At 42.0% G+C, this 27,587-nt stretch overlaps 2 protein-coding genes across 3 annotated transcripts; one reads left to right on the top strand and one right to left on the bottom strand.

The window, feature by feature from the left end:
- Positions 1-3,189: 3,189 nt before the first annotated feature.
- On the bottom strand, positions 3,190-8,131 carry LOC144543535 (programmed cell death 1 ligand 1-like). Of its 2 annotated transcripts, XM_078291685.1 has the most exons (6): positions 8,000-8,131; positions 7,268-7,627; positions 5,486-5,562; positions 4,733-5,107; positions 4,469-4,633; positions 3,190-4,362 (listed from the first exon to the last, which is right to left on the bottom strand). In XM_078291685.1, exons 3-6 carry the CDS (start codon positions 5,535-5,537, stop codon positions 4,355-4,357), a joined length of 600 nt encoding a protein of 199 aa, XP_078147811.1. In that variant the 5' UTR covers positions 5,538-5,562; positions 7,268-7,627; positions 8,000-8,131; the 3' UTR covers positions 3,190-4,354. The 2 variants fall into 2 exon arrangements, with proteins under 2 accessions (XP_078147811.1, XP_078147812.1); XM_078291686.1 differs by lacking the exons at positions 7,268-7,627; positions 8,000-8,131 and having other exon boundaries at positions 5,486-5,694.
- A 10,182-nt stretch (positions 8,132-18,313) lies between these two features.
- LOC139913967 (programmed cell death 1 ligand 1-like) lies at positions 18,314-23,350 on the top strand. The gene is made up of 5 exons (XM_078291676.1): positions 18,314-18,397; positions 19,569-19,645; positions 21,112-21,486; positions 22,649-22,807; positions 22,888-23,350. Exons 2-5 carry the CDS (start codon positions 19,594-19,596, stop codon positions 23,010-23,012), a joined length of 711 nt encoding a protein of 236 aa, XP_078147802.1. The 5' UTR covers positions 18,314-18,397; positions 19,569-19,593; the 3' UTR covers positions 23,013-23,350.
- The last annotated feature ends 4,237 nt before the right edge of the window (positions 23,351-27,587 follow it).

The raw sequence follows: 27,587 nt of genomic DNA, 5'->3' as shown, positions 1-27,587 counted from the left end.
TTGCAGCTTGTTTGAGGAGAGACTCTGTGTTCAGAGAGAGGAACAAGCTCCTCCTCTTTGCCTCCATATTCACAGGGAAATCTGTTAAAGATGAAAGAAAGACCATGATTTTGGATGAAAATCTGATATGTTTACCTTTCTTATTTTAGCACTTTGTCATATTTTGCAATAATCGATTTTTGGTTTGTGATGTAAGTGGACAACATTTTAGCCATAAGCTTTCCCTATATGCTGACTATGCAGTTGCGACACCATTGTTGAGTTTCTTTTCTTACATGTTAATTTCGTATTTATGTTCCATTGTTTTATTGTACCTTGCTTTATTTTGTTCAGTGTGCTGTTATTCATGTCTCCCTCAGTGTTTAATGTCTTTACATTACTGTTTGAAATTATATTACTGCAAATACTGAAACTCTTTTATGAGCATTTGTATACTTGGAGCCTTTATTACAGTGTGGGGGGTACGGGGGTCCCAAACAAAGTTCTGCCTCGGCCCCCTGTAGTGTAGAGCCGGCCCTGCCTGCAGATCCTTCATCTAAAGCCTTAAGCACTGAGCTGATATATCTGTCTGTCAGTCAGTGTGTCATCCTGTGTTCATGTACAATGTGGCATCATGCTAACATGTACAATGTGACATCATGCTAACATGTTACCTGTGTAATATGTTCTGTGCAGTATGTAGATATGAGCAGGGAGCCACCTGGTCAACATGCTAACTGAACAGTTGAGATGTGTTGACTTGAGTCAGTCTGTGGATAAGGAACTGTGGGCCAATCAAAAGCAACTTATTGACATGCTTTTAATAAACTGCTTTTTGTAAACTCTATTTTTAAATGTGTACTATTATATTTTTTTTATCATATTGTTTCATTTTATATGCTTTTAGTAAAATAAATTACTTACATTTTATATGTTGTGTATGTCATTCCACCATTCTGACCAAATTACTGTTTTAGTAAAAGTAAAGCTCATTCCAGGTTTCTAATGAATTCTTTAACTCTTCTCCAGACCGCGGCTCACACAGTCGTTCTGTTTCTGAGGAGAAATTCTCTGGTTCTGAAATACTGAATGATGAATTTCAGGTAACGTTTCTTCAAAATGGATTTATAGTGTTTAGGAGTGACGTCATTTACCTCCCTCCTCACCCTGTGACAGGTTCAGATCCACATGGACCCGTTCATACATCCGTCCATTATAATAAGTAGATTATTGATTAAGTGGCTGGAGCTCCTTTTCATGTACAGGAAGTCAAATAAGTTCATAACTTATTAACTTAACATAAATTCATAAGTTCATTACTTCATACACACAATAGGCTATGTGCTATATTTCACAAAAAGCTAATGACAAAAATGCAACACATACATTTTAGCAACATGTACATGCAGACAATTTGGAGGTACTGGCACTTTCCTTGAGTATTTCCATTTTGTGACACTACATTTCAGAGGGAAATATTGTACTTTTTCCTCCACTACATTTATCTGACGACTGGAGTTACTTGTTACTTTGTAGAATAAGATTTTTACATGCACAACAGACGATAAGCTCATAAAATATGTTGCATTGTTAGAGTTTAAACTCCCCAACAGTATATGGAACAGTTAGATCGACAACATTAAAATACTTACTACTGAAAGAATGAGGACTTTTACTTTTGATACTTCAGTACATTTTACTGCTAGAAATATGTTATAGTACTTAAGTAAAGGATTTGAGTACTTTTTCCACCACTGATATGTACAGGTGTCTGTATATGTCAGGTAAGGGCAGAGGGAGCCGAGGGAGGGAAACTAATAAAACTTGTGTTTTGGTACCAGTAGTACCGACCCGTCCGTCATCACTCTCCATGATTGCACGTGCCCCTCGCTGAATTTCGCTCCCCGTGTAATAAAACTTTTCTCCACTAGATGGCGGATCGACTCCACAGCTTGATACTGAAACCAAACTAAGGTCTGTCTTGCAATAATGATTTGGATTTTGAATTTATTTTGTCACCTATTTTTTAATAAACAAGTTAAATGCTATTTCCTCTGAGCAACATGTTGATATCCACACAGTCTGAACTTGCTTGGTTCTTCTTGTCTTTTGTCCAGTTGTTAGGCTGCAGCCCATCTCCTGTGGTGTAAGGCGAGTTCCTGCAGTCTTTACTGAGAGCAGGACATGATTCGGCATGTTTGGTGACAAAAGACAACTGCATGCAAGGAAAAGCACCTGATCCCCACAGTAAAATCTGCTGGTGGATCATTGAAGCTTTGGAGCTGTTTTCCTGCTAGCTGTTAAGATCGATGACATAATGAATTCCACTAAGTACCAGCATGTTTTAGACCAAAACCTGTTTGTCTCTGCCAGGAGGTTGAGACTTAGCCGTAGAAAGACCTTTCAACAAGACAACGACCCCAAACACACATCAAAATCAACACAGAAATGGTTGCAGGAACACAAAATCAGTGTTTTGCAATGTTCATCTCAGTCTCCAGACCTGATCCCTACTGAAAACCTTTGGTCTGGACTGAAGAGGGCGATCCACAAGGCCAGACCCAAGAATATGAAGGATCTTGAGATGTTCTGCATGGAGGAACGGTCCCAGATCGCTCCAGCTGAGTTCTCCAAGCCTGTCAGACTTTACAGGAAGAGGCTCAGCGCTGTTCTCCTCTCCAGGAGAAGCTTCACCTAATTTTAATCGTAAGGGTGCCAAAAACTTACCTTGAAAAACCTATATTTTGCAGAAAAATGTTTTACTCAATAAAATGTTTTCTGTTTGTAAGATTATTGTGTTAAAAGTATACGGCTCCCCCATATGTTTGAATGCGTTGTTAGGTTTTTACAGCCATTTTTGCTCATTTTCATGAATAATTCTCAACTTGACTGTATATTGTAATATTTCGTTTTTTATTTTTGTTTTGTATTTTTTGTAGTTTGTTTTTGCATTTTAATCATATACAGTATGTACTTGACATGTACTTGACAATGTATACTGCTTTGGCAACATTGTATCCTAACAGTCATGCCAATAAAGCTTATTTGAATTGAACTGAGAGAGAGAGAGAGAGAGAGAGAGAGAGACTTGAAGGACAAATACGCTATGCTCCTATGCTATAGCTATACAGATGGAGTACCTAATATATTCATAGTCATAACTGCCAGTGTAGCTAATAATAATAATAATAATGATAATAACAATAATAATGATAATAATAATAAACTTTATTAAAGTGCTTTTCTAAATGGATTTACAAAGTGCTTTAGAGAAGAAATGATAAAACAGGTACAATAATTAAGAAGGGAAGTAAAATTAAAAAAAAAACACATGCAAAAAGCAGACAAACAAATGATAAAACAGAGAAGATCAATAGAAAGCAGCAATAAAAACATCAAAACAAAGGCAGTCGTACAAAAGTGCATCTTTAAAAGTGCTTCAACAGAAGACACTGAGGTGTCAGATCTGATTTCTTTGGCAGGTTGATCCACAGTGCAGCTGCTCTGACTGAGGAGTGTCCTTCAGTTTGGACAGTTTGACTGTCTTGTCTGTTACTGCTGATTAATGTCCAAAAGGATTTTTGTCGCCTCCTGACGCTGTTAGTTTCAAATCCTGTTGAAGCTACTGAACTAATGTTAGCAAGACTGGAGTCAGTTCAGCTGCAAAATTACTAGTGTTGGTATCCAGATCCTGTGCAGAGGGGGCCATGACATTGAAAACCACAAATCATGGTTGAGGGGGCGGGGCTTTTAAGCCTCAGTGTCATCTCAGTGTGCAGCAGCATCTTGTCAATAGAAATGTAGGAAGCTTAAAAAAATCTTAAAATTCCACAACTTGCTCCAAACTCTCCTGTGTTAGTGACGGGATGTAAACAGTAACCTGATAACTCTTCTTCTGCTGTTCTACAAACTTTAACGGTAGGTAACGTTTTTACCTTGTGGTATTTAAGTAACGTTAGTGGAATTAGGTAATTTAACAGATAACCGTGTGGCAATGCTTCAGTGCATCACGTGTGCCTGTAAAGGATCTGGGCTTGTTCATACGGAGATTTTCTCTTCATTCAACTTCATTCCACTATTTTTTAAAACTGAATTGATCAGTGAGGCCCGAGGCGAAGTGCCTGATCTACCTATAGGACGGGTGACAGAGAAAGTTGGCAGACTGATTCAGCCGCAGGTTGGGGGCAAGGAATGCTCTGCCGAGAAGCCAAGGGCTTTTCAAAATAAAAGGCCCACAGTACATTTTTCAGTGCGGAGTCAAGGGGGGACACCCAGCATTTCTGCAATGTCCATTCACACTTGGAGCAGCCTGGGGTGAAGAGACAGTTTCTTCATTACTTTGCTGGACAGGAAGGAGATCAATGGCAACGTTTTCCTATTGATCTGTACATGAGACAAAAACAAGTGAGGAATGAGCATGGCTCACTGACACACACACAAATTATATTTATAAAATGTTAAAAATTAGGAAAAGCAAATATAAGCCTACCTTGTTCTTTTGGGCAATGGGCTAGACAAGCTTTTTGATCTTTTTGAGCTGTCCGAGCTATTAGAGCTACTAAAGCTACTAGAGCTGCTGCTCCAACTCCGATGAGACCAAACCATCCAGGTTCTCTCTGCTCTGGACCTTCTGGTGTTTTCAGTTGTTTTGCAGCTGCATGGAGAAATCATACCAGAGTTTATATATAATATACATCCAAAACTGAACTCTAAATCAAAAAAAATAACAAAGAAGCTAGTAATGTCAGCTTACCAGTAACATTGAGGTCACATGTTTTAAAGTGGCCGTCCCTTCCAACAGCTACAACACAGTGATAAGTTCCCGTGTCGTTGAGCCTGAGTTCAGAGAACTGGCATTCAATCCGTCCCTTCCTGGCGAGTTCTGCATCGCACCACACTCGCCCCCTGTACTGCTCATCTGGAAAGAGTTTGTCCTCCACGCCGTTTTCCACATGGAAAATCTTCCTCAGCGGTTCAGGTTTGACGTACAGAAGGTCGATGAACAGTGTGTGAAGAGACATGTCGGCCGTGGCTGGGTAGAGCCATGTCAGAGTGACGTTACACTGCTCCTCTGCCTGGTAGACGCTCTGAGTTACACTGACAGTAAATGGAAACTGGTCTGCAGCAGCTGAAGAGCAAGAAAGACAGAAAGGGAGAAGGGAAGAGAGCAAAAAATCTGAAAATCAGCAGTTCAAGAGTTCAGAGCATACCACCAAAATACTCTGTGAAAAATACTGCAACATCTTAGATTCATATAATGTTAAAGCCAGCCAGTAAACAGTAACAAGGACACACAGTGTCTCGATGTGCAGCAGCAGTGCTGCAGAGAGCAGAGTGAAGGATCCTGCTCAGTGTTTGGAGACGTTGCTCTGCCTCCTAACGGCCACTAGGGGGCACACAGGCTAACAGTGAGGAGGTGAGGGAGCTACTGTACAGGTCCATGAGCTGCTTTGTATCTAAAAATAAAATCTTTCATCATTTGAAGAAGCAAACTATGGCTACTCACCAATGTCATGACAGCACAGACAGATGATCAGCAGCCTGCCACAGCTTTCCATCCTGCCATCGCGTCATTGGTCGATCCTGGTGGGGAAGAAGACAGAGGTGCTTGGACCAAAGGATTTGGTCGCTACTGTCCACAATTGTTATATATAAACAATCACAATCCAATTATTTTCAAAATACAAGCTTTTTTTCTTTTCCATTAAATCAAGGGATTTATTAAAATATTTGAAAACATCTAAGTTGGGAACACCTTGTGTCGTGTTTGGTTCTAAAAGACAGCCAATCACAAAGAAGAGGAGGTGGGCCATTCTCAGTTTGACACCAGAAAGGGAGCCGTTATTTTTCAAAAGCCACAATAAAGAAAAGAAGCTACGTTTTTGGAATCTTTTTATTTTCAAACTTGCAGAAATGTCCTGTTTTAGCATGATGTGTTACATTTTATGATGATTTTTCTATCTGTACTGTCTGATTTCTTTAATAGCTGTTATCTGTAGCCTGCATTAGCTTTTTGATCTTAGCTAGCTAGCATTCAGTGTCTTCAAAAAGCAAGAAAGTGTGACTTCTTTTGCAATTGCTTTTGAAGACATTGGTGAAAACTATCAAATGTAATTCAATAGTGAGTGAATTAGCTAAAAAATGGCTACAAGATGATAACTTTAGCTACAGACCTCTAAAATATACAGATAGATATACAGATAGAAAGAAATCATCATGTAATGTAACACACGCTAAAACAGGACATTTCTACGAGTGCGAAAATGAAAAGATTCCAAAAGCATACAGCTTATTTTCTTTATTGTGGCTTTTGAAAAATAACTGCTCCCTTTCTGGGGCCAAAGTCAAACTGAGAATGGCCCGCCTCCTCTTCTTTGTGATTGGCTGTCTTTTAGAACCAATCACGACAGAAGGTGCCCTCAGAACGTTTTTCAATAACTAAAAGTCACATGAGCGTCAAAGATCCTGGTTCAGTCTGGAGACAGAGCCATGACTCCTAACGTCCACTAGGGGGCAGATAGGAGCTGCAGGTAAATACACTTTACACTTGCCCGAGGTGTGATCAAGCCAACTTTGCTTGAGTCCCAAGTCAGTCTCAAGTCTTGAAGTACAAGTCTGAAGTCGAGTCGCAAGTCTAAATGTAGATTACCTTACCAAGTCGGATCAAATCAAGAGTCCAGTATCAATTTAATAGCCTAAAGAAAACTAAATATCTAGGACTTTTCAACGCAATAACTCAAAACGCAATCACTTAAAACACACACACACACACACACACACACACACACACACAATCTCTCTCTCTCTCTCTCTTTTAAAGTGGCAGAAGGGCTTATTTTCTGAGTAAAAACACTTCCATCATCTATCTGAAAGCACTCTGCATGTTCATAATCAGGAAAGTCAACACTGAACCTTACTATGTTTCATTTGGTCTCATCAGTCTCTGACCGAACCTCATCATCTGAGGTTCATACCTTTGCATGAATTCTTATCAGTATACTTTAACATAAGGTATACCGCCCAGTCCTACTGGTAACAGTCCCATCCTGCAGTAGTACTACTGCGGTAACCATGGTAACAGTTCCCTCCTGCAGTAGTACCACAGTGTTAACCATGGCAAAAGTCCGATCCTGCAGTAGTACTACAGTGGTAACCATGGTAACAGCAGTACTGTAGAGGTAGCCATGGTAACAGTCCCATTCTGCAGTAGTTTTCCTTCTAACTAAAGAAGCTGCTGAAATGAATCTAGTGAGGAAAGTTCTACTGAGTTCTACTGAGTTCTACTTACCAGTGACATTGAGCGAGCACGCACTGAAGTTCCCTCCATAATCAGTGGACACTTCACACAGGTACGTTCCTGAGTCGTTAGTCCTGAGTTTGGACAGATGAAGTGGGATGTGTCCTTCTCTGAGTCTGTGTTCGTCACATCGCACTCGTCCTGCAAACTGCTCATGTTGAGATTCTGCGTCTTCAACACCGTTTTGTAAATAATATAAAGTATTTTCTTCAGTTGGAGACACCAGCGAACAAAGGATGTAAAGTGAGGAGAGAGACATGTCAGGTTTGGGTGGGAAGATCCATTCCATCGTCACGTTACCGTTCTCCTCTGCCTGATAGGAGATCTGCTTCACATTCACAATGAATGTTCCTGTGGGAGAGAGAGAGGAAAGTGAGGAACAGAGAGACTGAGAGTGTTTACATGCTCACCAATACTCTGATATGAACCTGATTAAGGAAACACTCTGTCTATATAGGTTTTGTTGGAGAGTTTTAGTGTCCATGATGGTCTAAATGCTGTTTCAGAGGCTTTTCCACCTGACAAGAAGAAAACTCTGGAGGAAACATCACAATATCAGCTGATTTACTGACAGTAATTTGAGTATTGGTGTGCATGTAAACATACAGTTGTAACAAATTAAAAAGACAAAGAGGCTGTGAGGGTAATGAAGTAAGAAAATCTGTTACTGAGGCTGAAAATATGTTTATATTTCTGGATAATGAATTGAAGGTGGAAGCTGACCGCAGACACAGGATGTGAGGAAGAGCAGCAGCAGGATCCAGATCATCTTCTCCCTGTGAGAGCAGAGGACAGAGGGGGAGGAGTCATGAACATGTGATGAAACCTAAGTCATCTCAGGCAGTAGAGCCTCTCAGATCCCTTCACACCTCCAGCCGTCCTGTGGACCGACAGCAGACACCGAGCCATGTGAGATATGAAGTCTGGGTCTGATTCACCTGCTGGAGCTGAGAGTGGAAGAATTACCGGCTCCCTGTACTTTATCCTGATTATTACACTGCTGCTTACCAAACATGTTTCATTTGACACCAAATATTGATTTCAATGATCTATATTACAAGCAGAAGTAATTTACTGTAACTGTAGCAACTCTGTAGCTAGCATCCATGCTACACTGTAGCAGAACTGTAACCATAGCAACATCTGTAGGTAGCATCCATGCTACACATAGCAGAACCAGACTGTGGTTACAGTTACAGAAAGTCCTACATTCATGCAGATTCATGCAGGAAAACTGAGGGAATCCTGCTGGATTTTCATGATCATTTTCCTGTGGGATTTTTGAAGGATTCCTGCTGGATTTTACTTAAATAATGCAGTAATTTTAAAATCCTGCAGGTCATGGTCCCTCAGGACTCCAGCAGGAATTAGCTGTATTAATGCAGGGCTTAAAGAGTTCCTGCAGGACCGGTCACAGTCCTCTAGGAATCCTGCAGCTGCTTCCTACAGGATTTGGTCGCTCCTACAGGATTCCTCAAAGTTCAACCTTTACCAAGCAATCAAATCAAATTTTACCACAAAGTGGAGCCAGTTAACGTGATCAGAGGTCAAAAACGACACTTGAACTGCAGAGCGCAGAGAGTGGAAGGCGGGTGGAGGGGTGGAGATTCATTTTACAGAAATATCTGGAAGGCCTTCGGCGGATGCAGCTATAACTTCTAGTTTCAATACTTTAATCACATGAATAAATGTGAAACACTTTCGGGATAAAAAAAAAAAAAAAACTAAAAAGAACTCTGGTAGTTAATGTAGAGGTGCACGTCTTCCAAGTAATATATTTTAGACAAGATAAAAATTAAAATAATTTGATTGTTAAAATTGATTATTTTTGAAACATTTTTTATTCACAACAAAAATGTTCTGCAACCAAACCATTCCCTGCAATTATTCATTTTAACAATATAGCCCCCTTTATATAATATTTAAAACAAAACATAATTAATACCTAAGTGATAAATGAATAATGTGTGTGATGTAAAGTAGTGTTGTTGATAACAAGGTGCAGGTGACAGCAGCAGCAGTGAAGTGGACTTGGGTCTGCTGAGTGTGGGCAAAGAGGAGAGGGGGGTGTTTCTGTTTCTGGGACGCTGGAATACACTGTTGAGCCTTCTTGAGCTGTCGTGGGCCTAATTCAACGAAACATGGGTGAAGGAGGAGCCACTTGAAAACCCCAATGATTTACCTACACTCACTCACCCTGAAGCTAGAGCAGGTAGCTGGTGAATGTTGCTGCCTGTCTTATGGTGCTGTAGATTTATGACGTTGTAGCCTGATGTTTTCTATGGTACTCACTGGTATGGTAGTGTATCATTCTGTTAAACTCTGAATTGGATCTATATGAATGCTCACCTTGGATTATGGCACAAGGGATATTAACATCATATCCTATGTATTGATAAATGCTAAAATAAGACCTCTAGGAATGTACAAAGTTCTGTTCTATTTTTTTATTTTTTTCTTTATTACAAAAATGGTAAAAAAAAACAACAAAAAAAAAACATATCAATCAATATTATGAATATTTTATACAAATTAACATACAAGATGTATAAGGCCTATGTTCATTTGTATGTGTGGCGTTGAAGAGAACTACCCAGCAAACATTTCCTCAACCTGCGTCGAGGCCAACAAGTCTAATAGACGTCGAGTCACAACGTGACTTTATTTCGACCATTTGCCAACATGACAATACAATCTTAGGGGAATGGTGATTTCGAGGAAAACTTGTTTTACAGTGGTGTAACCGAATAAACACTGTATTTAATTACAAGGATATAATTCCGTAACTTGAGTGCGAGCGGCAATGTTTACGCATGAATCGCAAAGGTTATTATTCCAAACGCAGTATGCTATCATGTACTGTATATGGCCAATATAGGGGCTATAATAGGTTTATCTTTTATTCCAGCATTTCCTCTAGTTGGCTTTATAGGAACTATTTTTCCTTGCGCATCAACACTACTAGTAATTCCTTCGGCCTCCAATGCATGTGCCACCAGGGAGATCCATGGATGTGGACAGACACTTCGAGTTCGACAGGGGATGCGAGTTGGTCAGGTGAGTTAACAAAAGGCACTTCGATTTAAAATACAAATGTATTTGCAAAGACGTATTGTGCTTTTACCCTTTGCAATCAAAACTTTTGAGATTTAGGCTACATGGCTTTTTTTCTAGATAGCTGCTTTTCATATTTGTAAATAATAATTGGGGGGGAAAAACATAGCTAGCATGCTAGCTATGTGTTCTGTAGAGGAAAATGAAACACGTGCATATTCATGTGGCAAAGCAGTTTTCCCATGCATTAATCCTGTGAGTTTTTGGTTATTTTCAGGACCCATTACATTACATTACATTACGTCATTTAGCAGACGCTTTTGTCCAAAGCGACTTACAATAGTACATTTTGTCAACAGTAGTGAAACCAACTGTGCATCACAGTCTTCATCAGTTAAGCCTTTTAATAGGAATAAGTAGCATCCGTTGAAATTATTATTATTATTATTATTATTATTTTTTAAAGTTCTTTAAGTTTAAAGAAGGGTAAGAAGATAGGTAAGTTCAAGAGAGGTCCAGGTGTAACCTGAAGAGATGTGTCTTTAGTCTCCGCTGAAAGATGGGCAGTGATTCGACCGTTCTGACAGAAGGGGGCGGAGCTCGTTCCACCATTGTGGCGCCAGGGATGACAAGGGTCGCGACCGGGATGAGCGACTTCTGAGCCCACGTAGTGATGGAGGGACGAGGCGACCTGCGAGGGTGGAGGAGCGGAGGTTTGGAACCTGACCATAGATTGCAGATATGGAGGGGCAGTCTGATGTACTGCCCTGTAGGCGAGTACCAGTGTCTTGAATTTGATGTGTGCAGAGATGGGAAGACAGTGAAGCGACCGGAAGAGGGGAGTGACGTGAGAGAATTTTGGTTGGTTGAACACCAGACGGGCTGCAGCGTTCTGAATGCGCTGTAGAGGTCTGATGGCAGAGGGTCGCCCGGCCAGAAGAACGTTGCAGTAGTCCAGGCGGGAGATGACAAGTGCCTGGACCAGGAGTTGTGCCGCTCATCTCGTAAGGAACGGGCGAATTTTGCGGATGTTGTAGAGGGAGAACCTACAGGAGCGGGTTGTCGCTGCAATGTAGGCAAAGCAGGACAGCTGGTTGTCCAGGATCACCCCGAGGTTCTTGGCAGTCTGAGAGGGCAACACAGTGGTGTTGTCAATGGTGATGGAGAGGTCTGTGAGAGGGCAATCTTTCCCTGGGAAGAGTAGCTCTGTCTTTTCAAGATTGAGTTTGAGGTGGTGCACAGACATCCAAGCACTGATGTCTTTGAGACATGCAGAGATGCGTCCATCAATTTGTGTATCTGAGGGTGGAGGGGGGAAGGAGAGGTAGAGTTGAGTGTCGTCGGCATAACAGTGATAGGAGAAGCCATGAGAGGAGATCACATGGCCGAGGGATTTAGTATAGAGAGAGAATAGCATGGGCCCCAGGACTGAGCCCTGAGGGACACCGGTGTTAAGAGTGCAGGGTCTGGACAGAGATCCCCTCCATGAGACCTGGTAAGTGTGCAGATCCAGTGATTCCCAGTTCAGTTAGGATGGAGAGAAGGATTTGGTGGTCGACTGTATCAAAAGCAGCAGACAAGTCAAGGAGGACAAGGACAGAGGAGAGGGATGAAGCCCTGGCAGTGTGCAGGGCCTCTGTGACAGCAAGGAGAGCAGTCTCAGTAAAGTGAGAAGCCTTGAAACCGGATTGAAGAGGGTCCAAGAGGTCATTCTGGGAGAGATAGAGAGAGAGTTGGTTGGAAACTGCTCGCTCAAGGGTTTTGGATAGAAAGGAGAGAAGAGATACAGGTCTGTAGTTCTGGATAGCAGCAGGGTCATGGGAGTGTTTCTTAAGAAGAGGCTTGACTCTGGCAGTCTTTAGAGCAGCTGGAACAAGGCCTGAGGACAGGGAGGAATTGATAAGGGCAGTGAGGAAGGGAGTGATGAGGAGTGTGAGGACATCTTCTGGGGAGAGGGGAGAGAAGGAAGCAAGACCAGAGACAAGGGGCAGAGAAGCAGGTTTGGAGTAAGGAATAGTATTGTTAGTGTCCGGATGCTGGAAGGAACAGCTGATGTCATCCACTTTCTTAGCAAAGTAGGTGACGAAATCATCAGCTGAGAGGGAGGAGGGAGGGGGCAGGGAAGGTGGGTTGAGGAGGGAGGAGAAGGTGGAAAACAGTTTACTGGGGTTGGAGGCAGAAGACTGGATTTCAGTAATGAAGAAGGAAGTCTTTGCTGTTGACACAGCAGAGGTGAAGCTGGAGAGGAGAAGGTGGTAGGCAGTGAGATCGTCAGCTGCCCGAAGCTCTGTTCTATGAGTTTGCAGAGATTCAGACAGCCAAGGAGCAGGTGGAGAGGATCGAGCTGGTTTAGTGGAGTGGGCAGAGAGAGTCAAGAGAGGAGGAAAGAGAGGATAGAAGAGTAGTGGAGGCCTCCTCAGTGGACAGGAGAGAGAACTGCTCGGCTGAGGGAAGCGAGGAAAGGACAGCAGAAGAGAGCGAGGTAGGTGAGAGAGTTTTTAGGTTGCGGCAGGTGGTGATAGTGTGAGTGGATGTTGAGTGGGAAGTGGGGGGTGAGATGGGAAGGGAGAAGGTTATAAAGTGATGGTCAGATACAGGAAGAGATGGTGAAGATCAGGTCAAGCAGGTTCCCTGCCTTCCTTGTGAGTCGGAGGAGATTGAGAGAGGGAGAGGTCAAAGGAAGACAAAAAGTTAAGGAAGGCCAGAGATTGCAATTTCTCCGGCTGGATGTTGAAGTCACCCAGAAGAATGGAGTGCCATCCTCAGGAAAGAATTAGGAGGACACCCATCTCGTCAAGGAAGTCACCAAGCTGACCAGGGGGGCGGTAGATTACCACAACGTTGAGCTTGATAGGTAGAGACAGAAGCAGCATGGAATTCAAAAGAGGATATTGAGAGGTGTGAAAGAGGAGTGACAGTGTATGTCCATTTGGGTGAAATGAGAAACTAGCTTACCCTATATAATATACTCTATTTTCCAGACTTTACTCATAGTGGGCGGAGTGGTAGCTTCTGTTGCTAGCTAAATGGAGTTGGTGTAGCCGACAGAAAGCCCTTTAGGCTGGGGCGCTAGATGGCGTTAATTTCCAACAGGACCTGTCCGCAGACAGGCGCCTCTACCGTTGACAGTCAAAAAATGCTCCAACATCAGAAGAGGCTCTGTAAAGATGAATATTATTTTTTTTGTTGTGCCTTTTTTCCAGCTGCTGTGAAGAGATGGAAAGTGAAGGCCACAGAAAATGAAAAAGCAGCCATAGGACTTCACCTGAAACAGGCACCAGCAAGGACTGGGGGACAGGGTTTGGGTCTCAATAAACAAGCAAATGCTACATTATTACCTCCGCCAAGGAGGTTATGTTTTCAGTGCCGTTTGTTTGTTTGTTTGTTTGTTTGTTTGTTTGTCTGTTAGCAGGATTACAGAAAAACTACTGGCCTGTTTTCATGAAACTTCGTGGAAGGGTGTAGCATGGGCCAAGGAAGAACCCATTAAATTCTGGAGCGGATCCAGATCCGACTCAGACTCACGAACAAGCAATAATAGCACGAACCTTGGCGGAGGTCTGCGCTCTCCAAGTGCCCTTCTAGTTTTCAAAATGTTTTTTGTGTTTTCTTTCCTGAATGCTGTCTTTTGTTGAAGAGTATTTATGCTTTCTCTATGCCCTAAATAGGTTAAAGATTTAAAGTATAAGAAAAACGACAAGGTAACATAGAAAGATGTGAATTGTAGCTTAATTCTATTTTCTTTTCTTTCATAATGTGGGGATTTGGTGGCTTTGCTTAAAAGTAAATTTTATATAGGTTGAAATAATGTTGTCTATAAAACGTTGAAACGACGTGGGTCGAAAGACCGACGTCAGAAAAACGTTCATATCAGCCCCTCCACTAGACGTCGTATCGACCTCCAGGACCAACGTTGATTAGACCTCTGATTAGACCCCAATCTTGTATCTGCCTTTTCTTTAAAGAAAACCTGATAAAGATCTTAGTACTGAAATGTCTGAATTGGAGGATTCTGGTTCAAGGTATGGCGCTACGGTGTGTCAGTAAAAACACAGACATGAGGGTTATATCTGACCAGTTTAATTTCAGGATGGACAGGAGTGTGGTCTAAACCAGTAGTTCTCAACGTGGGGTCCGGGGACCACCAGGGGTCCTTGAGGGGGTTCCAGGGGGTCCCCAGCAAACTGATGAATTGTTAAACTTCAGCATTATTTCATTTACAAGAAGTTAACACAGTTAGAGAATGTAGAAGAATGACTGTTTTGATCATAGTTTCTCTGTTATCTCTCTACCTGCAATACAGACAGTCATGGAGTTCTGGACAAAATCACATCTGACAATAACAATATTCTCCGATTTGGGTCTGAGAGACAAAATCTCATCAAATGGGGGTCTGTGGCTCTAATGTGGACTGAATTTGGGGTCCTTGATATGAAAAAGGTTGAGAATCACTGGTCTAAACAGATAAACAACAGACATTGTCGTCACATATGTAATCCATCTGTAGAAACTATTACCTAAAGGTGGACTGTAGAGTATTTGCCCTAACAATAACAAATTCCCTGTATCCAGACCTACAGCAAATTATACTATTGGCCTACTGAAAGAACCAAAAATAAGTAAGAAATGGTATCCATTTCACAATTGCCATAACAAGATGAATAAAACAATGAAGTCAAACAGCATCACTGCCTCTCTCTCCATTAGGCTATGTGGCCAGTTAATGGATTGTGATATTCCAACAGAAGTTACGCTAAACGTAACACAGTTACACATTAACAAATTCACACAGCAACCTGACACATTTCACAGTGGCAGCAGCTCCGGGTAAGCCAATCCTACAGGGTCAGCTTCCATGCAGCAACGGAAATTACACATTACAACAAATATATCCGCTTAAAAGGCTAATTGGTTACTCAGCCTTGTCACACATGCACACTCTTTAACAGAACAGTAAATTGGCACTGTGGTAATACTAGGAACTAAAACATAACTACACTCTTAACAGTTTTACTGTCCGCTCTCCTCTCTCCGCTCCTGCTGGCAGCAGCATACTGCTGTGCTCTGTTCACAGCATAGACCTACTATAAACAACAATTCGCATCGGCACAGTCCCTTTCTAGAGCCTCTTAAACAATGTTGCTCCTAATAAAATCTGTTTAACTGCAGGTGAAGTGGACAGCAATTTTCACTCTTCTCCACCTGTCTTTGAAACATTCGGGTGTACAAACGTTTCACGTGATAAAACAAAGCTTCACAAAAACCAGTTTTTAGATCTCCATGGGAATGCTTCATGCTGCATGCAAGTCCCTGCATGCAGTGTGACCTCAGTGTTGTTGCAGAGCGAGAGAGGCAGATTTGCAATTTGTACGGGAAAACATGGCAAAAAATACACAAGTAAATAAATCTAAAATCATAAAACCTTACAACAGCCCTGTGTAACAGAGAATAGTTCTGCTTCAGTGCTAAACCATCACATCGTCATTTACATATATTTATTAAAGAAGGTATTTTTAAAAAAGAATAGCCCAATAACGTCATGGTTCTTACCTGCTGGCAGAAAAAAATTAAACAGACACCAAATCTGCAGGGCGGAGCCAATCAATCTTGTTAATGTCTATGCTGTGTTGCTATGAAATTATATAATGCAATATTGACATTTGACGTCTACAAAAGTTTAGAACGATGATCTGCCCATGAGATGACAGAGTTTCCCCAGCCTGTTGATACTAGATAGGGTTTACCTCCCTGACACCCGCTGTCTGCTGAGAAACTGAAGGAAAGTTTCTCTTTAGACTGAAGGAGCTCAGCCTGCTCACTGCTCGCCTCAGTCAGGTATCAACACGTTTTGGAAACTTTGCCCACTTAACTGCCAATAAGGAATGCTGAGAACACTGACCTGAACAAAGCCACTGACACATTTGAAAGACTGAAATCGAGACATTTGAACTTGTGTGTGAACACTCATTCACTTTAACACACACACTTAATTCAACACATTTTTTCTACACACCACTTGCTGCCAGCGTCTGGGCAGTGGCATGCACAGACTCTCTAAGGGACAGGGGCAAAAACTTAAAAACGGGCACCTGCTCCACTCGCACCAACCCTAACCCACCTGGTTTGGGGAGGCATACGTGCATGCTGATATAGCCCTTCAACTGGAGTGAATATTCGTTTAGAATACTGAATTAGGTCACACACACACATACACACACACACCTTAAGCAAGTGTGTCTTTCAATGGCATGGACACTTTCTGAGAAGGCACTTTTTCATTTTTTTTTTGCTAGTGTCATTACTAGCAAAGAAAGGCCTTGCCTATGACTTTACACAACACAGAGACAAATGTATTTCTTTGGAGTTTCTCTGCACTCCATTTGATGAACAAACCAAATCCTCCCTAGAGGTCTGCTAAATGAAAACAATTATTAAATTTAAAAAACACATGTTTCCTTGTGACCTTCTAGCAAAAATGAAGCATGGAAGCATCCCATTAGAATATACCTTTGTATGAAAAAAGTGAATGTCTCATGTTCTACAGTAGAAAAAAAACATGCTTCATTTTTGCCCAAATGTCACACCAGATGGGTATTTGGGCCGCTCAAGTGCCCCTCTGGTGTGTTTTTTGGCATCCTGTTTCCTAATGGCAGCGGCACAAGTTCAAATCCGGCTCGTGCCCTTTGCTGCATGTTATCCCTTCTCTCTGCTGTGTCTCTCCTGTCTCTCTCTACTGTGACAGTCACAGTAGAGAGAGCTCTTTCACTTTTCAGCTCTTTCACTGAGGCCCATACAGAGTCAACATGTTCAGACAGGTCAGGTAGAATGGAAAAACTCCCAACAGGACTAACATACACACAGACTGCAGCACTAATACTTTACTAGATAGATAGATAGATAGATAGATAGATAGATGGATAGATGGATAGATGGATAGATGGATAGATAGATAGATAGATAGATAGATAGATAGATACTTTATTGATCCCGAAAGAAATTCTGGTGTACAGTAGCTTATGATTGTAAAATATTACGGCTGGAATGATGCTGCTGACTCCGGACCGTGGGCTGTCTATTAGGACAGATAAGCACCTGCAAACCATTTTACATTAGCTTGGATTGGTTGGCTGGTAACAAATCAATAGGCTGTTCACAATTTCAAGGTATTTCAACATCAACATTAAATATTCCTTTTTACACCGGATCATTAATCCAGCAGGATCCATACAGCCCTGCCTACCTGAGTCATGATCAAACATTATAATTAAACAAACAATAACAATTATCAGGAATAAATGGCCATTATATACATCAAGAAACAAACCATACATTTACTAAACAGAAGTAATCATCCTTGAATAAATAAATCAAACTTACTGCATATTCACACAATCCAAACTAATAAGGAGGAAAAATGCACCAGCCTGCAGTCTGTTTATCTACCAGAAGGCAAAAAGTCCATATAAAGTTTTAACCTACATGAATGAGATGGCCAAGGAATGGATCAAGAAAGATTACCTTTAGGTGAATAATGTATTTCCAATAGATCCAGAAAAAACAGGATTTCTCCTGCAGTCCATACAGGTGGAGAAAGGAACAGAGATACAGAGATACAGAGATACAGCTGTGGGCAAAGCAGCAGCCTTTCTTTACACAAGAAAAAAAAACCTGTTTACTAGGATTTCATTCAGCCCATTTCTTGTTTTCAGTTATAGGAACAATAGAGTAGGCTACACTGTGATATCCGTTGCAACCAATCAGAATCAAGCAAGTTGACACGTTTACAGTCGACGTGAGGCGACGCAACAGGCCTTCGTCGATGCCGTTTCTAGGAAGTCGGTTTGGTCGCTGTCTATTGGTAGAATTACCACCCCGTTACCCTTCAGCCAATCATCTCTGTCAGAGACGCCTGGCAGCGAAGCGGGCGCACCCTTCTTTAAAAAGGCAGGAGTTCAGAAATTTTCAGTTCGTGCACGGTAAAGCTGCCGCCCCGCTCACAGCTGCTCTGTCTCTCCGCTTCTCCTCAGGCTGCCTACGGACTGCATGTTCTCCAGTATTCACCTGAAGGTAACAGACAGAGCTACAGTCTCATTAACCAGCCCTGTGTTGAGTGCAGTGGCGTCGCCAGGGTCTTTTTTCGGGGTTTAAGCCCCGAATATTTTGAGATTAGCCCCGAATATTTTTGATCGGTTAATATGTAGTCCTAAGCATTGGCCTCGTTAGGGTCATTCTGTCGGGGCTTAAGTCCCGAAACTTCTGAGCCTAGCCCCGAATATTGTTTGAGGGAAAAAAAAAAGTTTGCCAGGGCTTGACACCGCTCGACTGTCGCTCCATAGAAACTCCGTGTGTGTTTGTGTGTTTGGGTTTGGCCAGTGTGTGTGAGAGAGACAGAGGGTGGGGTGACTGTGTGTAGGAGCCGATCAGTGTCATGCATGTAGAGCATGTAAATCTTAACAACACCCCTGGTTGTGTGTACAGTTGTGTATAGAGTTGTGTGTAGTGTGTAGAGTTGTGTGTAGAGTTGTGTGTAGAGTTGTGTGTAGAGTTGTGTGTAGAGTTGTGTGTTGTGTGTAGAGTTGTGTGTTGTGTGTAGAGTTGTGTGTTGTGTGTAGAGTTGTGTGTAGAGTTGTGTGTAGAGTTGTGTGTAGAGTTGTGTGTTGTGTGTAGTGGTGTGTTGTGTGTAGAGTTGTGTGTTGTGTGTAGTGGTGTGTTGTGTGTAGTGTTGTGTGTAGAGTTGTGTGTAGTGTTGTGTGTTGTGTGTAGTGGTGTGTTGTGTGTAGAGTTGTGTGTTGTGTGTAGAGTGGTGTGTTGTGTGTAGAGTTGTGTGTTGTGTGTAGTGGTGTGTTGTGTGTAGAGTTGTGTGTTGTGTGTAGTGTTGTGTGTAGTGTTTTGTGTTGTGTGTTGATATGATAAAGAATATAAAACAGGAATATATTTATCAATATGCAGGATATTGGGGCTGGTTGTGGGACAACAGGTCAAAATGCGCCTGTTACTGAACTAGTAGGTTGTGCAACAACTGAATTTTCCTCGGTCAGAAGGAGTTTACAGGCAATCCAGGGACTAAATCCAAACGTTGACTTTGTCACACACACACACCCCCCCCCCATGTTTATTTTTCAGTATTATTCAGCTGTCTTTCAGTTTATCAAAATGCAGGACATTCCGGCTGGTTGTGTGACAATGGTGTGTGTCTCTCTCCCCCCCACCCCATCACCTCTGTCTTCTTCCCCACCAGGATCGACCAATGAAGGGACGGCAGGATGGAAAGCTGTGGCAGGCTGCTGATCATCTGTCTGTGCTGTCATGACATTGGTGAGTAGCTACAGTTTTCATCCTCAAATGATCAAAGATTATTTATTTGTAGATACAAAGCAGCCCATGGACCTGTACAGTAGCTCCCTCACCTCCTCACTGTTAGCCTGTGTGCCCCCTAGTGGCCGTTATCAGAATCAGAATTCTTTACTGTATTATGCCATGTTTGCACATACAAGGAAAGTGACTTGGTGTGGTTGGTGCATAAGGTACATAGACACGATAAGCAAAGAAATTTACAATATAAGCAATATAAATATAGCAAAATACAAAAAATGGCAAAATATTAGCAATGTTAAGATGTTAATTGTAAATTGTATGGTGAGGTAGGAGATGTTGGTGTTGCAGGAACAGCAGTGCATTTGTGTGTGTGTGTGTATGTGTGCAATGTTGTTTGGGATGGCTATTCTGTGGGTGAGTATGGGGGAGGAGTAGGAGGAAATCCCTGATCTGGGCCTTTCACTCCTGCTTTTTTCCTTCCCCTTTGGGATGTGGAGACTGTACGTTAATGTAGCGTGTAGTGACAATGGGGGGAGGGGATAAGGGGCCGTGACAGTGGGGGTCCCGGGCCTTGTTGATGAGGCCAGCTGCAGACGGGAAGAAACTGTTCTTGTGGCGTGAGGTTTTGGTCCTGATGGACCGCAGCCTCCTGCCAGAGGGGAGTGTTTCAAAAAGTTTGTGTCCAGGGTGGGAGGGGTCGTCCACAATCTTTCCTGCTCGCCTCAGGGTCCTTGAGGCGTACAGGTCCTGGAGAGATGGCAGATTGCAGCCAATCACCTTCTCAGTGGAGCAAATGATACGCTGCAGTCTGCTCTTGTCCTTGGCAGCAGCAGCAGCGTGCCAGATGGTGACGGAGGATGTGAGGATGGACTCAATGATGGAGGTGTAGACGTGCACCATCATCGTCTTTGGCAGGTTGAACTTCCTCAGCTGCCGCAGGAAGTACATCCTCTGTTGTGCTTTTTTTTGGTGAGGGAGCTGATGTTCAGCTCCCACTTGAGGTCCTGGTTGATGATGGAGCCCAGGAAGCGGACGGACTCCACAGTGTCGACTGGGGAGTCTCTCAGGGTGACGGGGGTGAGTGGGGCTGGGTTCTTCTTGAAGTCCACAACCATCTCCACTGTCTTTACAGCGTTGAGCTCTAGGTTGTTCAGTCCGCACCAGGACACCAGGCGGTCGATCTCCTGCCTGTAGGCTGACTCATCCCCACCAGAGATGAGCCCTACGATGAGGCAGAGCAACGTCTCCAAACACTGAGCAGGATCCTTCACTCTGCTCTCTGCAGCACTGCTGAACTGTGGAGCTGCTGCACATCTAGATGAATCTTAGCTGTTACAGATTACTGTTACAGATAATGTTGCAGTGTTAGTATTTTGATGGATGAAAAGATCTCTTCACTTGTTGATCTTCTGATTTCTCCCTTTTGCTCTCTTCCCTTCTCCCTTTCTGTCTTTCTTGCTCTTCAGCTGCTGCAGCCCAGTTTCCATTTGCTGTCAGTGTAACTCAGAGCGTCTACCAGGCAGAGGAGCAGTGTAACGTCACTCTGACATGGCTCTACCCAGCCACGGCCGACATGCCTCTTCACACACTGTACATCGACCTTCTGTACGTCAAACCTGAACCGCTGAGGAAGATTTTCCGTGTGGAAGACGGCGTGGAGAACAAACTCTTTCCAGACGAGCAGTACAGGGGGCGAGTGTGGTGCGATGCAGAACTCGCCAGGAAGGGACGGATTGAATGCCAGTTCTCTGAACTCAGGCTCAACGACACAGGAACTTATCAATGTGTTGTAGGTGTTGGAAGGGACGACCACTTTAAAACATGTGACCTCAATGTTACTGGTAAGCTGACATTACTGGCTTCTTTATTTTGTTAAAATACACTTGACATGCCACTTTTAGCAGCATATTCAAAAATACAGACTCAAGACTCAATGTTGGATGGTTTCATTTGCAGCATTTCATATCAATTCACCTGAAAAAAGTGTCAGTTATGTTTTAATAAGATTGAAATTCTCAGTGACCTCCTGGCCTGAAAACCATTAAAGACCTTTGGTTTAAAGTGTCAACTAAAATGCAGAAACAAACATACAAGAACTCAGCCAACTATTCAGCCGTCACCTGAACAGGACCTTAAAGGGCTCAAAGACCCTTTTACATCCTGGATGACTGGATCGGACAGAGAAAAAATAATATAATCCAGGTGCAAATATACTGATGGTGAAGATCTGAGCACCCAAACCTCTGATCAGACGAACATTTGGCACATTAACAACAAAGTGTAAATGCAGAGCATCTTGAATCTGTGTTTAGCAACTATGGAAATGGAAATAAACTTTACCATGCAGGTCCAACCACGGAGTCCAGTCCAATCAAACAGCAGCAGGAAGCTCAGACAGAAACACACAAGGCAAAGATGGACAGTCAGCATACTGGGGGATGGGAAACTAGTAAGACGAGGCGTTTACTGTCAGTTTTAAAGGATGTAAATATTACAAGAGGGGGTGGTGTGCGCCTGATTCTGTGTTTTGCAAGGGAAAGCAAGAGAAACCTGATTCCATTGTATATACTGAAGATGCAATTTAATGTAAGGTGTAAAATGAACCTAGTTCAATCGTATCTAGCCCCAGTTCAAATACAAGATGCATGGAGCCAAAATGCCCAAAGAGGAAGGAGAGAGGAAGAAATAGACCAGTTACAGTGAAAAGCTTGGCATAGCATGATGTTGCAATCCTCTGACACCCAAATATTTTTGGTGTTAAGTTTAGTCTGAGTTTGGTTTCATTCATGTTTTGGTCCTACTCTAAAGGGACATTTCATGGCAACAGTGGAAATTTTAAATATGACCCCCCTTTACTTACTTCATGGAAAGTGGAATAAATTGGAATGTTTTTCAATTTCCCATTTTCTCTAGAATTGGTGTTTTTTGCTGTGTGGTCCACCACTGCTGAGTGGATACACAGTACTGTATATATTGTATACAAACTCTGTTATCTCCATGCAGCTGCAGAACATCTACCAGAGGATCCAAAGCAGAGAGAACTTCTACGGTTTGGTGTCATCGGAGTTGTGGCAGCAGCTGTAGCAGCTCTAGCAGTTCTAGTAGCTGTAGTTGTAGCTGTGCCATTCGCTCGTCAACGCTGTTGCCCAAGCGAACAACAAGGTATTTGGTTTTCCTAATTTTAAACATTTTCTAAATAGAATTTGTGTGTGTGTCCTCACTTGTTATTGTCTGATGTACAGGTCAAGGCCAAGAGGAAAACGTCAACATTGAGCTCCTGACTGACCAGACAAAGAACAAAGAGTTCATCTCCTCAGCCCAAGCTGCTCCATGTGGGAATGGCCATTGCAGAAAAGATCCAGTATGATGTTACAGAGAGAGAGAGAGACACACTCTGGAGTCCAATCTAATCAATGGCATAGACTGTAAAGGGGTATAACACAAAGTTTCCTCAATTGTTTTACAAAGGAATGTAATTTCTATACATTCAACGTGCAATACACATCTGTTACAGTTTTTTCTGAATGCTTAAACACTAACAGTGATTCTTGAAGCACTATCTCTGAAACCATTAACACTTGTAGCCAATGCATTTACCAAGTGTGCCAAACTGAATGCACGTTCTCTGCTTTACACTCAGTTTGTAATTTTATAACACACTTTTTGCAAAATTGTAAACACAACTCACTGCTTTACACTCAGTTTGCAATTCTGTAAAGTTTTGTCATACATGTAGTAACGTAAACACACATACACACAGGTATCCATATGTGTAAAGTATGGATGTGTATTCCGAACATAACACACTATCAATACAAATAAGGGGGAAAAGTTTTTTGTTTTTGTTTTGTTTTTATACACATCCATACTTTACACATTTGGATACCTGTGTGTATGTGTGTTTACGTTACTACATGTATGACAAAACTTTACAGTATTGCAAACTGCTATGCCCTGCACACAGAAAAAGCAAAAGCCACAAGTGTTTTTCATTTATACTATCAGTGCGTAGTTGGTGCTTCGTGTGCTTATTCAAATGATGGTTTGTGTGTTTGTATTGACGCAAAAACACAATGTTTTAAAAGAGTTTGAAGAGTTTTGCAAGAATTGTTTACTTTTGCAAGAGATGTATAATGTTTTGCTGGTTTGGTGTAAGGTTTTGTGGTTAGTGTGTAGAGTTTTGCAAAAATAGCCTATAGTTTCAAAGATAGTGCCTAAGCAATCAGAAAAAACTGTAAAACTAATCTAATTCCGCCCAGATGATTCAGCGTTACTTTAGGAGTCTTTGGGGTCCAAAGTCGTCCTTACTTTGTGTATGCAGTTGTCAGGACAGCAGTGAGTCTCTTTTAGGCCCGAGCCACTTGGTGCAGATCATCAGCTGTCCTGGAGTTTGGAGAATTCTTTTACAATTCAGAGTAGATGGGAGTCATGTGAAGGAAGAGGGAAGCCGGTTGCCTCACGTTCTGCAGGTTGCAGCTGTGTTGGTGTTCTGTTCCTTCAGGTTGGCGAAGACTGGACAGATGTGACAGACTGGGTTAGAGAACAGTTGGACTTTGATCAGGACCTGGTTCTCATGGTCTGTTGTCCTGGGATTTCTGCACAAACAGATTGACGATCACAGCTGGGCCGCAGTCTAAAGAGGATGTGTGACTGTAAACAGCTGTTTATGTAGAGCAGATGATGTCACGCCTTTGAACTCACCGGCTCCCAACCTGCTGCAGTTCAGATGTTTTAGGTGTCTGTCCTGAGACGCCATTTTGAGTAAGGTGACTACTGGGACTTGTAGTCCTTTGGTCCCTACATGTGTTGAGGTCATGATGTTCCTTCTGCACAGCATTTTTCTGTGCTTGACTTGCACTTTATGCATAGGACACTCCATTTCCTTGAATGGGAAATGTATTTAATGTTAATCTATATAGTCAGTACACTGTAAACTGTAAATTGTCATCACCTGTAAGTAACTAAGCAAGCTGTTATAACTTGCAAGTAACTAAACTGTTGCAGCTTGTTTGAGGAGAGACTCTGTGTTCAGAGGGTATCTCATATTCAGGGAAATCTGTTAAAGATGAAAGAAAGACCATGATTTTGGATGAAAATCTGATATATTTACCTTTCTTATTTTAGCACTTTGTCATATTTTGCAATAATCGGTTTTTGATTTGTGATGTAAGTGGACAAAGTTTTAGCCATAAGCTTTCCCTATATGCTGACTATGCAGTTGCGACACCATTGTTGAGTTTCTTAATTTCGTATTTATGTTTCATTGTATTATTTTACCTTGCTTTATTTTGTTCAGTGTGCTGTTATTCATGTCTCCCTCAGTGTTTAATGTCTTTACATTACTGTTTGAAATTCTATTACTGCAAATACTGAAACTCTTTTATCAGCATTTGTATACTTGGAGCCTTTATTACAGTGTGGGGGGTACGGGTGTCCCAAACAAAGTTCTGCCTCGGCCCCCTGTAGTGTAGAGCCGGCCCTGCCTGCAGATCCTTCATCTAAAGCCTTAAGCACTGAGCTGATATATCTGTCTGTCAGTCAGTGTGTCATCCTGTGTTCATGTACAATGTGACATCATGCTAACATGTACAATGTGACATCATGCTAACATGTTACCTATGTAATATGTTCTGTGCAGTATGTAGATATGAGCAGGGAGCCACCTGGTCAACATGCTAACTGAACAGTTGAGATGTGTTGACTTGCACTGAGTCAGTTTGTGGATAAGGAACTGTGGGCCAATCAAAAGCAACTTATTGACATGCTTTTAATAAACTGCTTTTTGTAAACTATTTTTAAATGTGTACTATTATATTTTTTTTATCATATTGTTTCATTTTATATGCTTTTAGTAAAATAAATTACTTAAATTTTATATGCTGTGAATGTCATTCCACCATTCTGACCAAATGACTGTTTTAATAAAAGTAAAGCTCATTCCAGGTTTCTACTGAAGCTTTAACTCTTCTCCAGACCGCGGCTCACACAGTCGTTCTGTTTCTGAGGAGAAATTCTCTGGTTCTGAAATACTGAATGATGAATTTCAGGTAACGTTTCTTCAAAATGGATTTATAGTGTTTAGGAGTGACGTCATTTACCTCCCTTCTCTGTGACAGGTTCAGATCCACATGGACCCGTTCATACATCCGTCCATTATAATAAGTAGATTCTTGATTAAGTGGCTGGAGCTCCTTTTCATGTACAGGAAGTCAAATAAGTTCATAACTTATTAACTTAACATAAATTCATAAGTTCATTACTTCATACACACAATAGGCTATGTGCTATATTTCACAAAAAGCTAATGACAAAAATGCAACACATACATTTTAGCAACATGTACATGCAGTCAATTTGCAGGTACTGGCACTTTCCTTGAGTATTTCCATTTTGTGACACTACATTTCAGAGGGAAATATTGTACTTTTTCCTCCACTACATTTATCTGACGACTGGAGTTACTTGTTACTTTGTAGAATAAGATTTTTACATGCACAACAGACGATAAGCTCATTAAATATGTTGCATTGTTAGAGTTTAAACTCCCCAACAGTATATGGAACAGTTAGATCGACAACATTAAAATACTTACTACTGAAAGAATGAGGACTTTTACTTTTGATACTTCAGTACATTTTACTGCTATAAATATGCTATAGTATTTAAGTAAAGGATTTGAGTACTTTTTCCACCACTGAAATGTGCAGGTGTCTGTATATGTCAGGTAAGGGCGGAGGGAGCCGAGGGAGGGAAACTAATAAAACTTGTGTTTTGGTACCAGTAGTACCGACCCGTCCGTCATCACTCTCCATGATTGCACGTGCCCCTCGCCGAATTTGCCAAACTTTCAGTCAGACAAGAGCAGCACGAGCACGGACCATGTGCCGGTGCTCCATGCAGTGCTGTTCCCCCGACCACCACCGCTCCCCGTGTAATAAAACTTTTCTCCACTAGATGGCGGATCGACTCCACAGTTGAATCTGTGCCTTTCCTCCTGAAGCAAACTGCTCAGTTCTCAGTAGTTGGGCAAACCAACCTAAGGTCTGTCTTGCAATAATGTTTTGGATTTTGAATTTATTTTGTCACCTATTTGTAGGTGGTTAAATGCTATTTCCTCTGAGCAACATGTTGATATCCACACAGTCTGAACTTGCTTGGTTCTTCTTGTCTTTTGTCCAGTTGTTAGGCTGCAGCCCATCTCCTGTGGTGTAAGGCGAGTTCCTGCAGTCTTTACTGAGAGCAGGACATGAATTTCAGCACCTGAACTTTGCCAAGCATCATTGGATCAGATGAGACCAAAATTTAAATTTTTGGCCTTGCACACCGTCGGCATGTTTGGTGAAAAAGACGACTGCATGCAAGGAAAAGCACCTGATCCCCACAGTAAAATCTGCTGGTGGATCATTGAAGCTTTGGAGGTGTTTTGCTGCTAGCTGTTAAGATCGATGATATAATGAATTCAACTAAGTACCAGCATGTTTTAGACCAAAACCTGGTTGTCTCTGCCAGGAGGTTGAGACTTAGCCGTAGAAAGACCTTTCAACAAGACAACGACCCCAAACACACATCAAAATCAACACAGAAATGGTTGCAGGAACACAAAATCAGTGTTTTGCAATGTTCATCTCAGTCTCCAGACCTGATCCCTACTGAAAACCTTTGGTCTGAGCTGAAGAGGGCGGTCCACAAGCTCAAGCCCAAGAATATGAAGGATCTTGAAATGTTCTGCATGGAGGAACGGTCCCAGATCGCTCCAGCTGAGTTCTCCAAGCCTGTCAGACTTTACAGGAAGAGGCTCAGCGCTGTTCTCCTCTCCAGGAGAAGCTTCACCTAATTTTAATCGGAAGGGTGCCAAAAACTTTGAAACCTATATTTTGCCGAAAAATGTTTTACTCAATAAAACTTTTTCTGTTTGTAAGATTATTGTGTTAAAAGAAAAGTA

The sequence above is a fragment of the Centroberyx gerrardi genome, chromosome 23 (genome assembly GCF_048128805.1).
Source record: "Centroberyx gerrardi isolate f3 chromosome 23, fCenGer3.hap1.cur.20231027, whole genome shotgun sequence".
Taxonomy (NCBI): domain Eukaryota; kingdom Metazoa; phylum Chordata; class Actinopteri; order Beryciformes; family Berycidae; genus Centroberyx; species Centroberyx gerrardi.
Note: the sequence above shows the minus strand (reverse complement) of the source record. Positions and strands in the feature narration are given on the sequence as shown.

What these genes read in the sequence shown, in the direction of transcription:
- LOC144543535 (XM_078291685.1), bottom strand. Translation starts at nt 5,537, where the DNA reads ATGGAAAGCTGTGGCAGGCTGCTGATCATCTGTCTGTGCTGTCATGAC. An exon ending in TCTGTGCTGTCATGACATTG is followed by an intron (nt 5,108 to 5,485) that starts GTGAGTAGCCAT and finishes CTTGCTCTTCAG; the next exon opens with CTGCTGCAGACCAGTTTCCA. An exon ending in ATGTGACCTCAATGTTACTG is followed by an intron (nt 4,634 to 4,732) that starts GTAAGCTGACAT and finishes TTCTCCATGCAG; the next exon opens with CTGCAAAACAACTGAAAACA.
- LOC139913967 (XM_078291676.1), top strand. Translation starts at nt 19,594, where the DNA reads ATGGAAAGCTGTGGCAGGCTGCTGATCATCTGTCTGTGCTGTCATGAC. An exon ending in ATGTGACCTCAATGTTACTG is followed by an intron (nt 21,487 to 22,648) that starts GTAAGCTGACAT and finishes ATCTCCATGCAG; the next exon opens with CTGCAGAACATCTACCAGAG. An exon ending in TTGCCCAAGCGAACAACAAG is followed by an intron (nt 22,808 to 22,887) that starts GTATTTGGTTTT and finishes TCTGATGTACAG; the next exon opens with GTCAAGGCCAAGAGGAAAAC.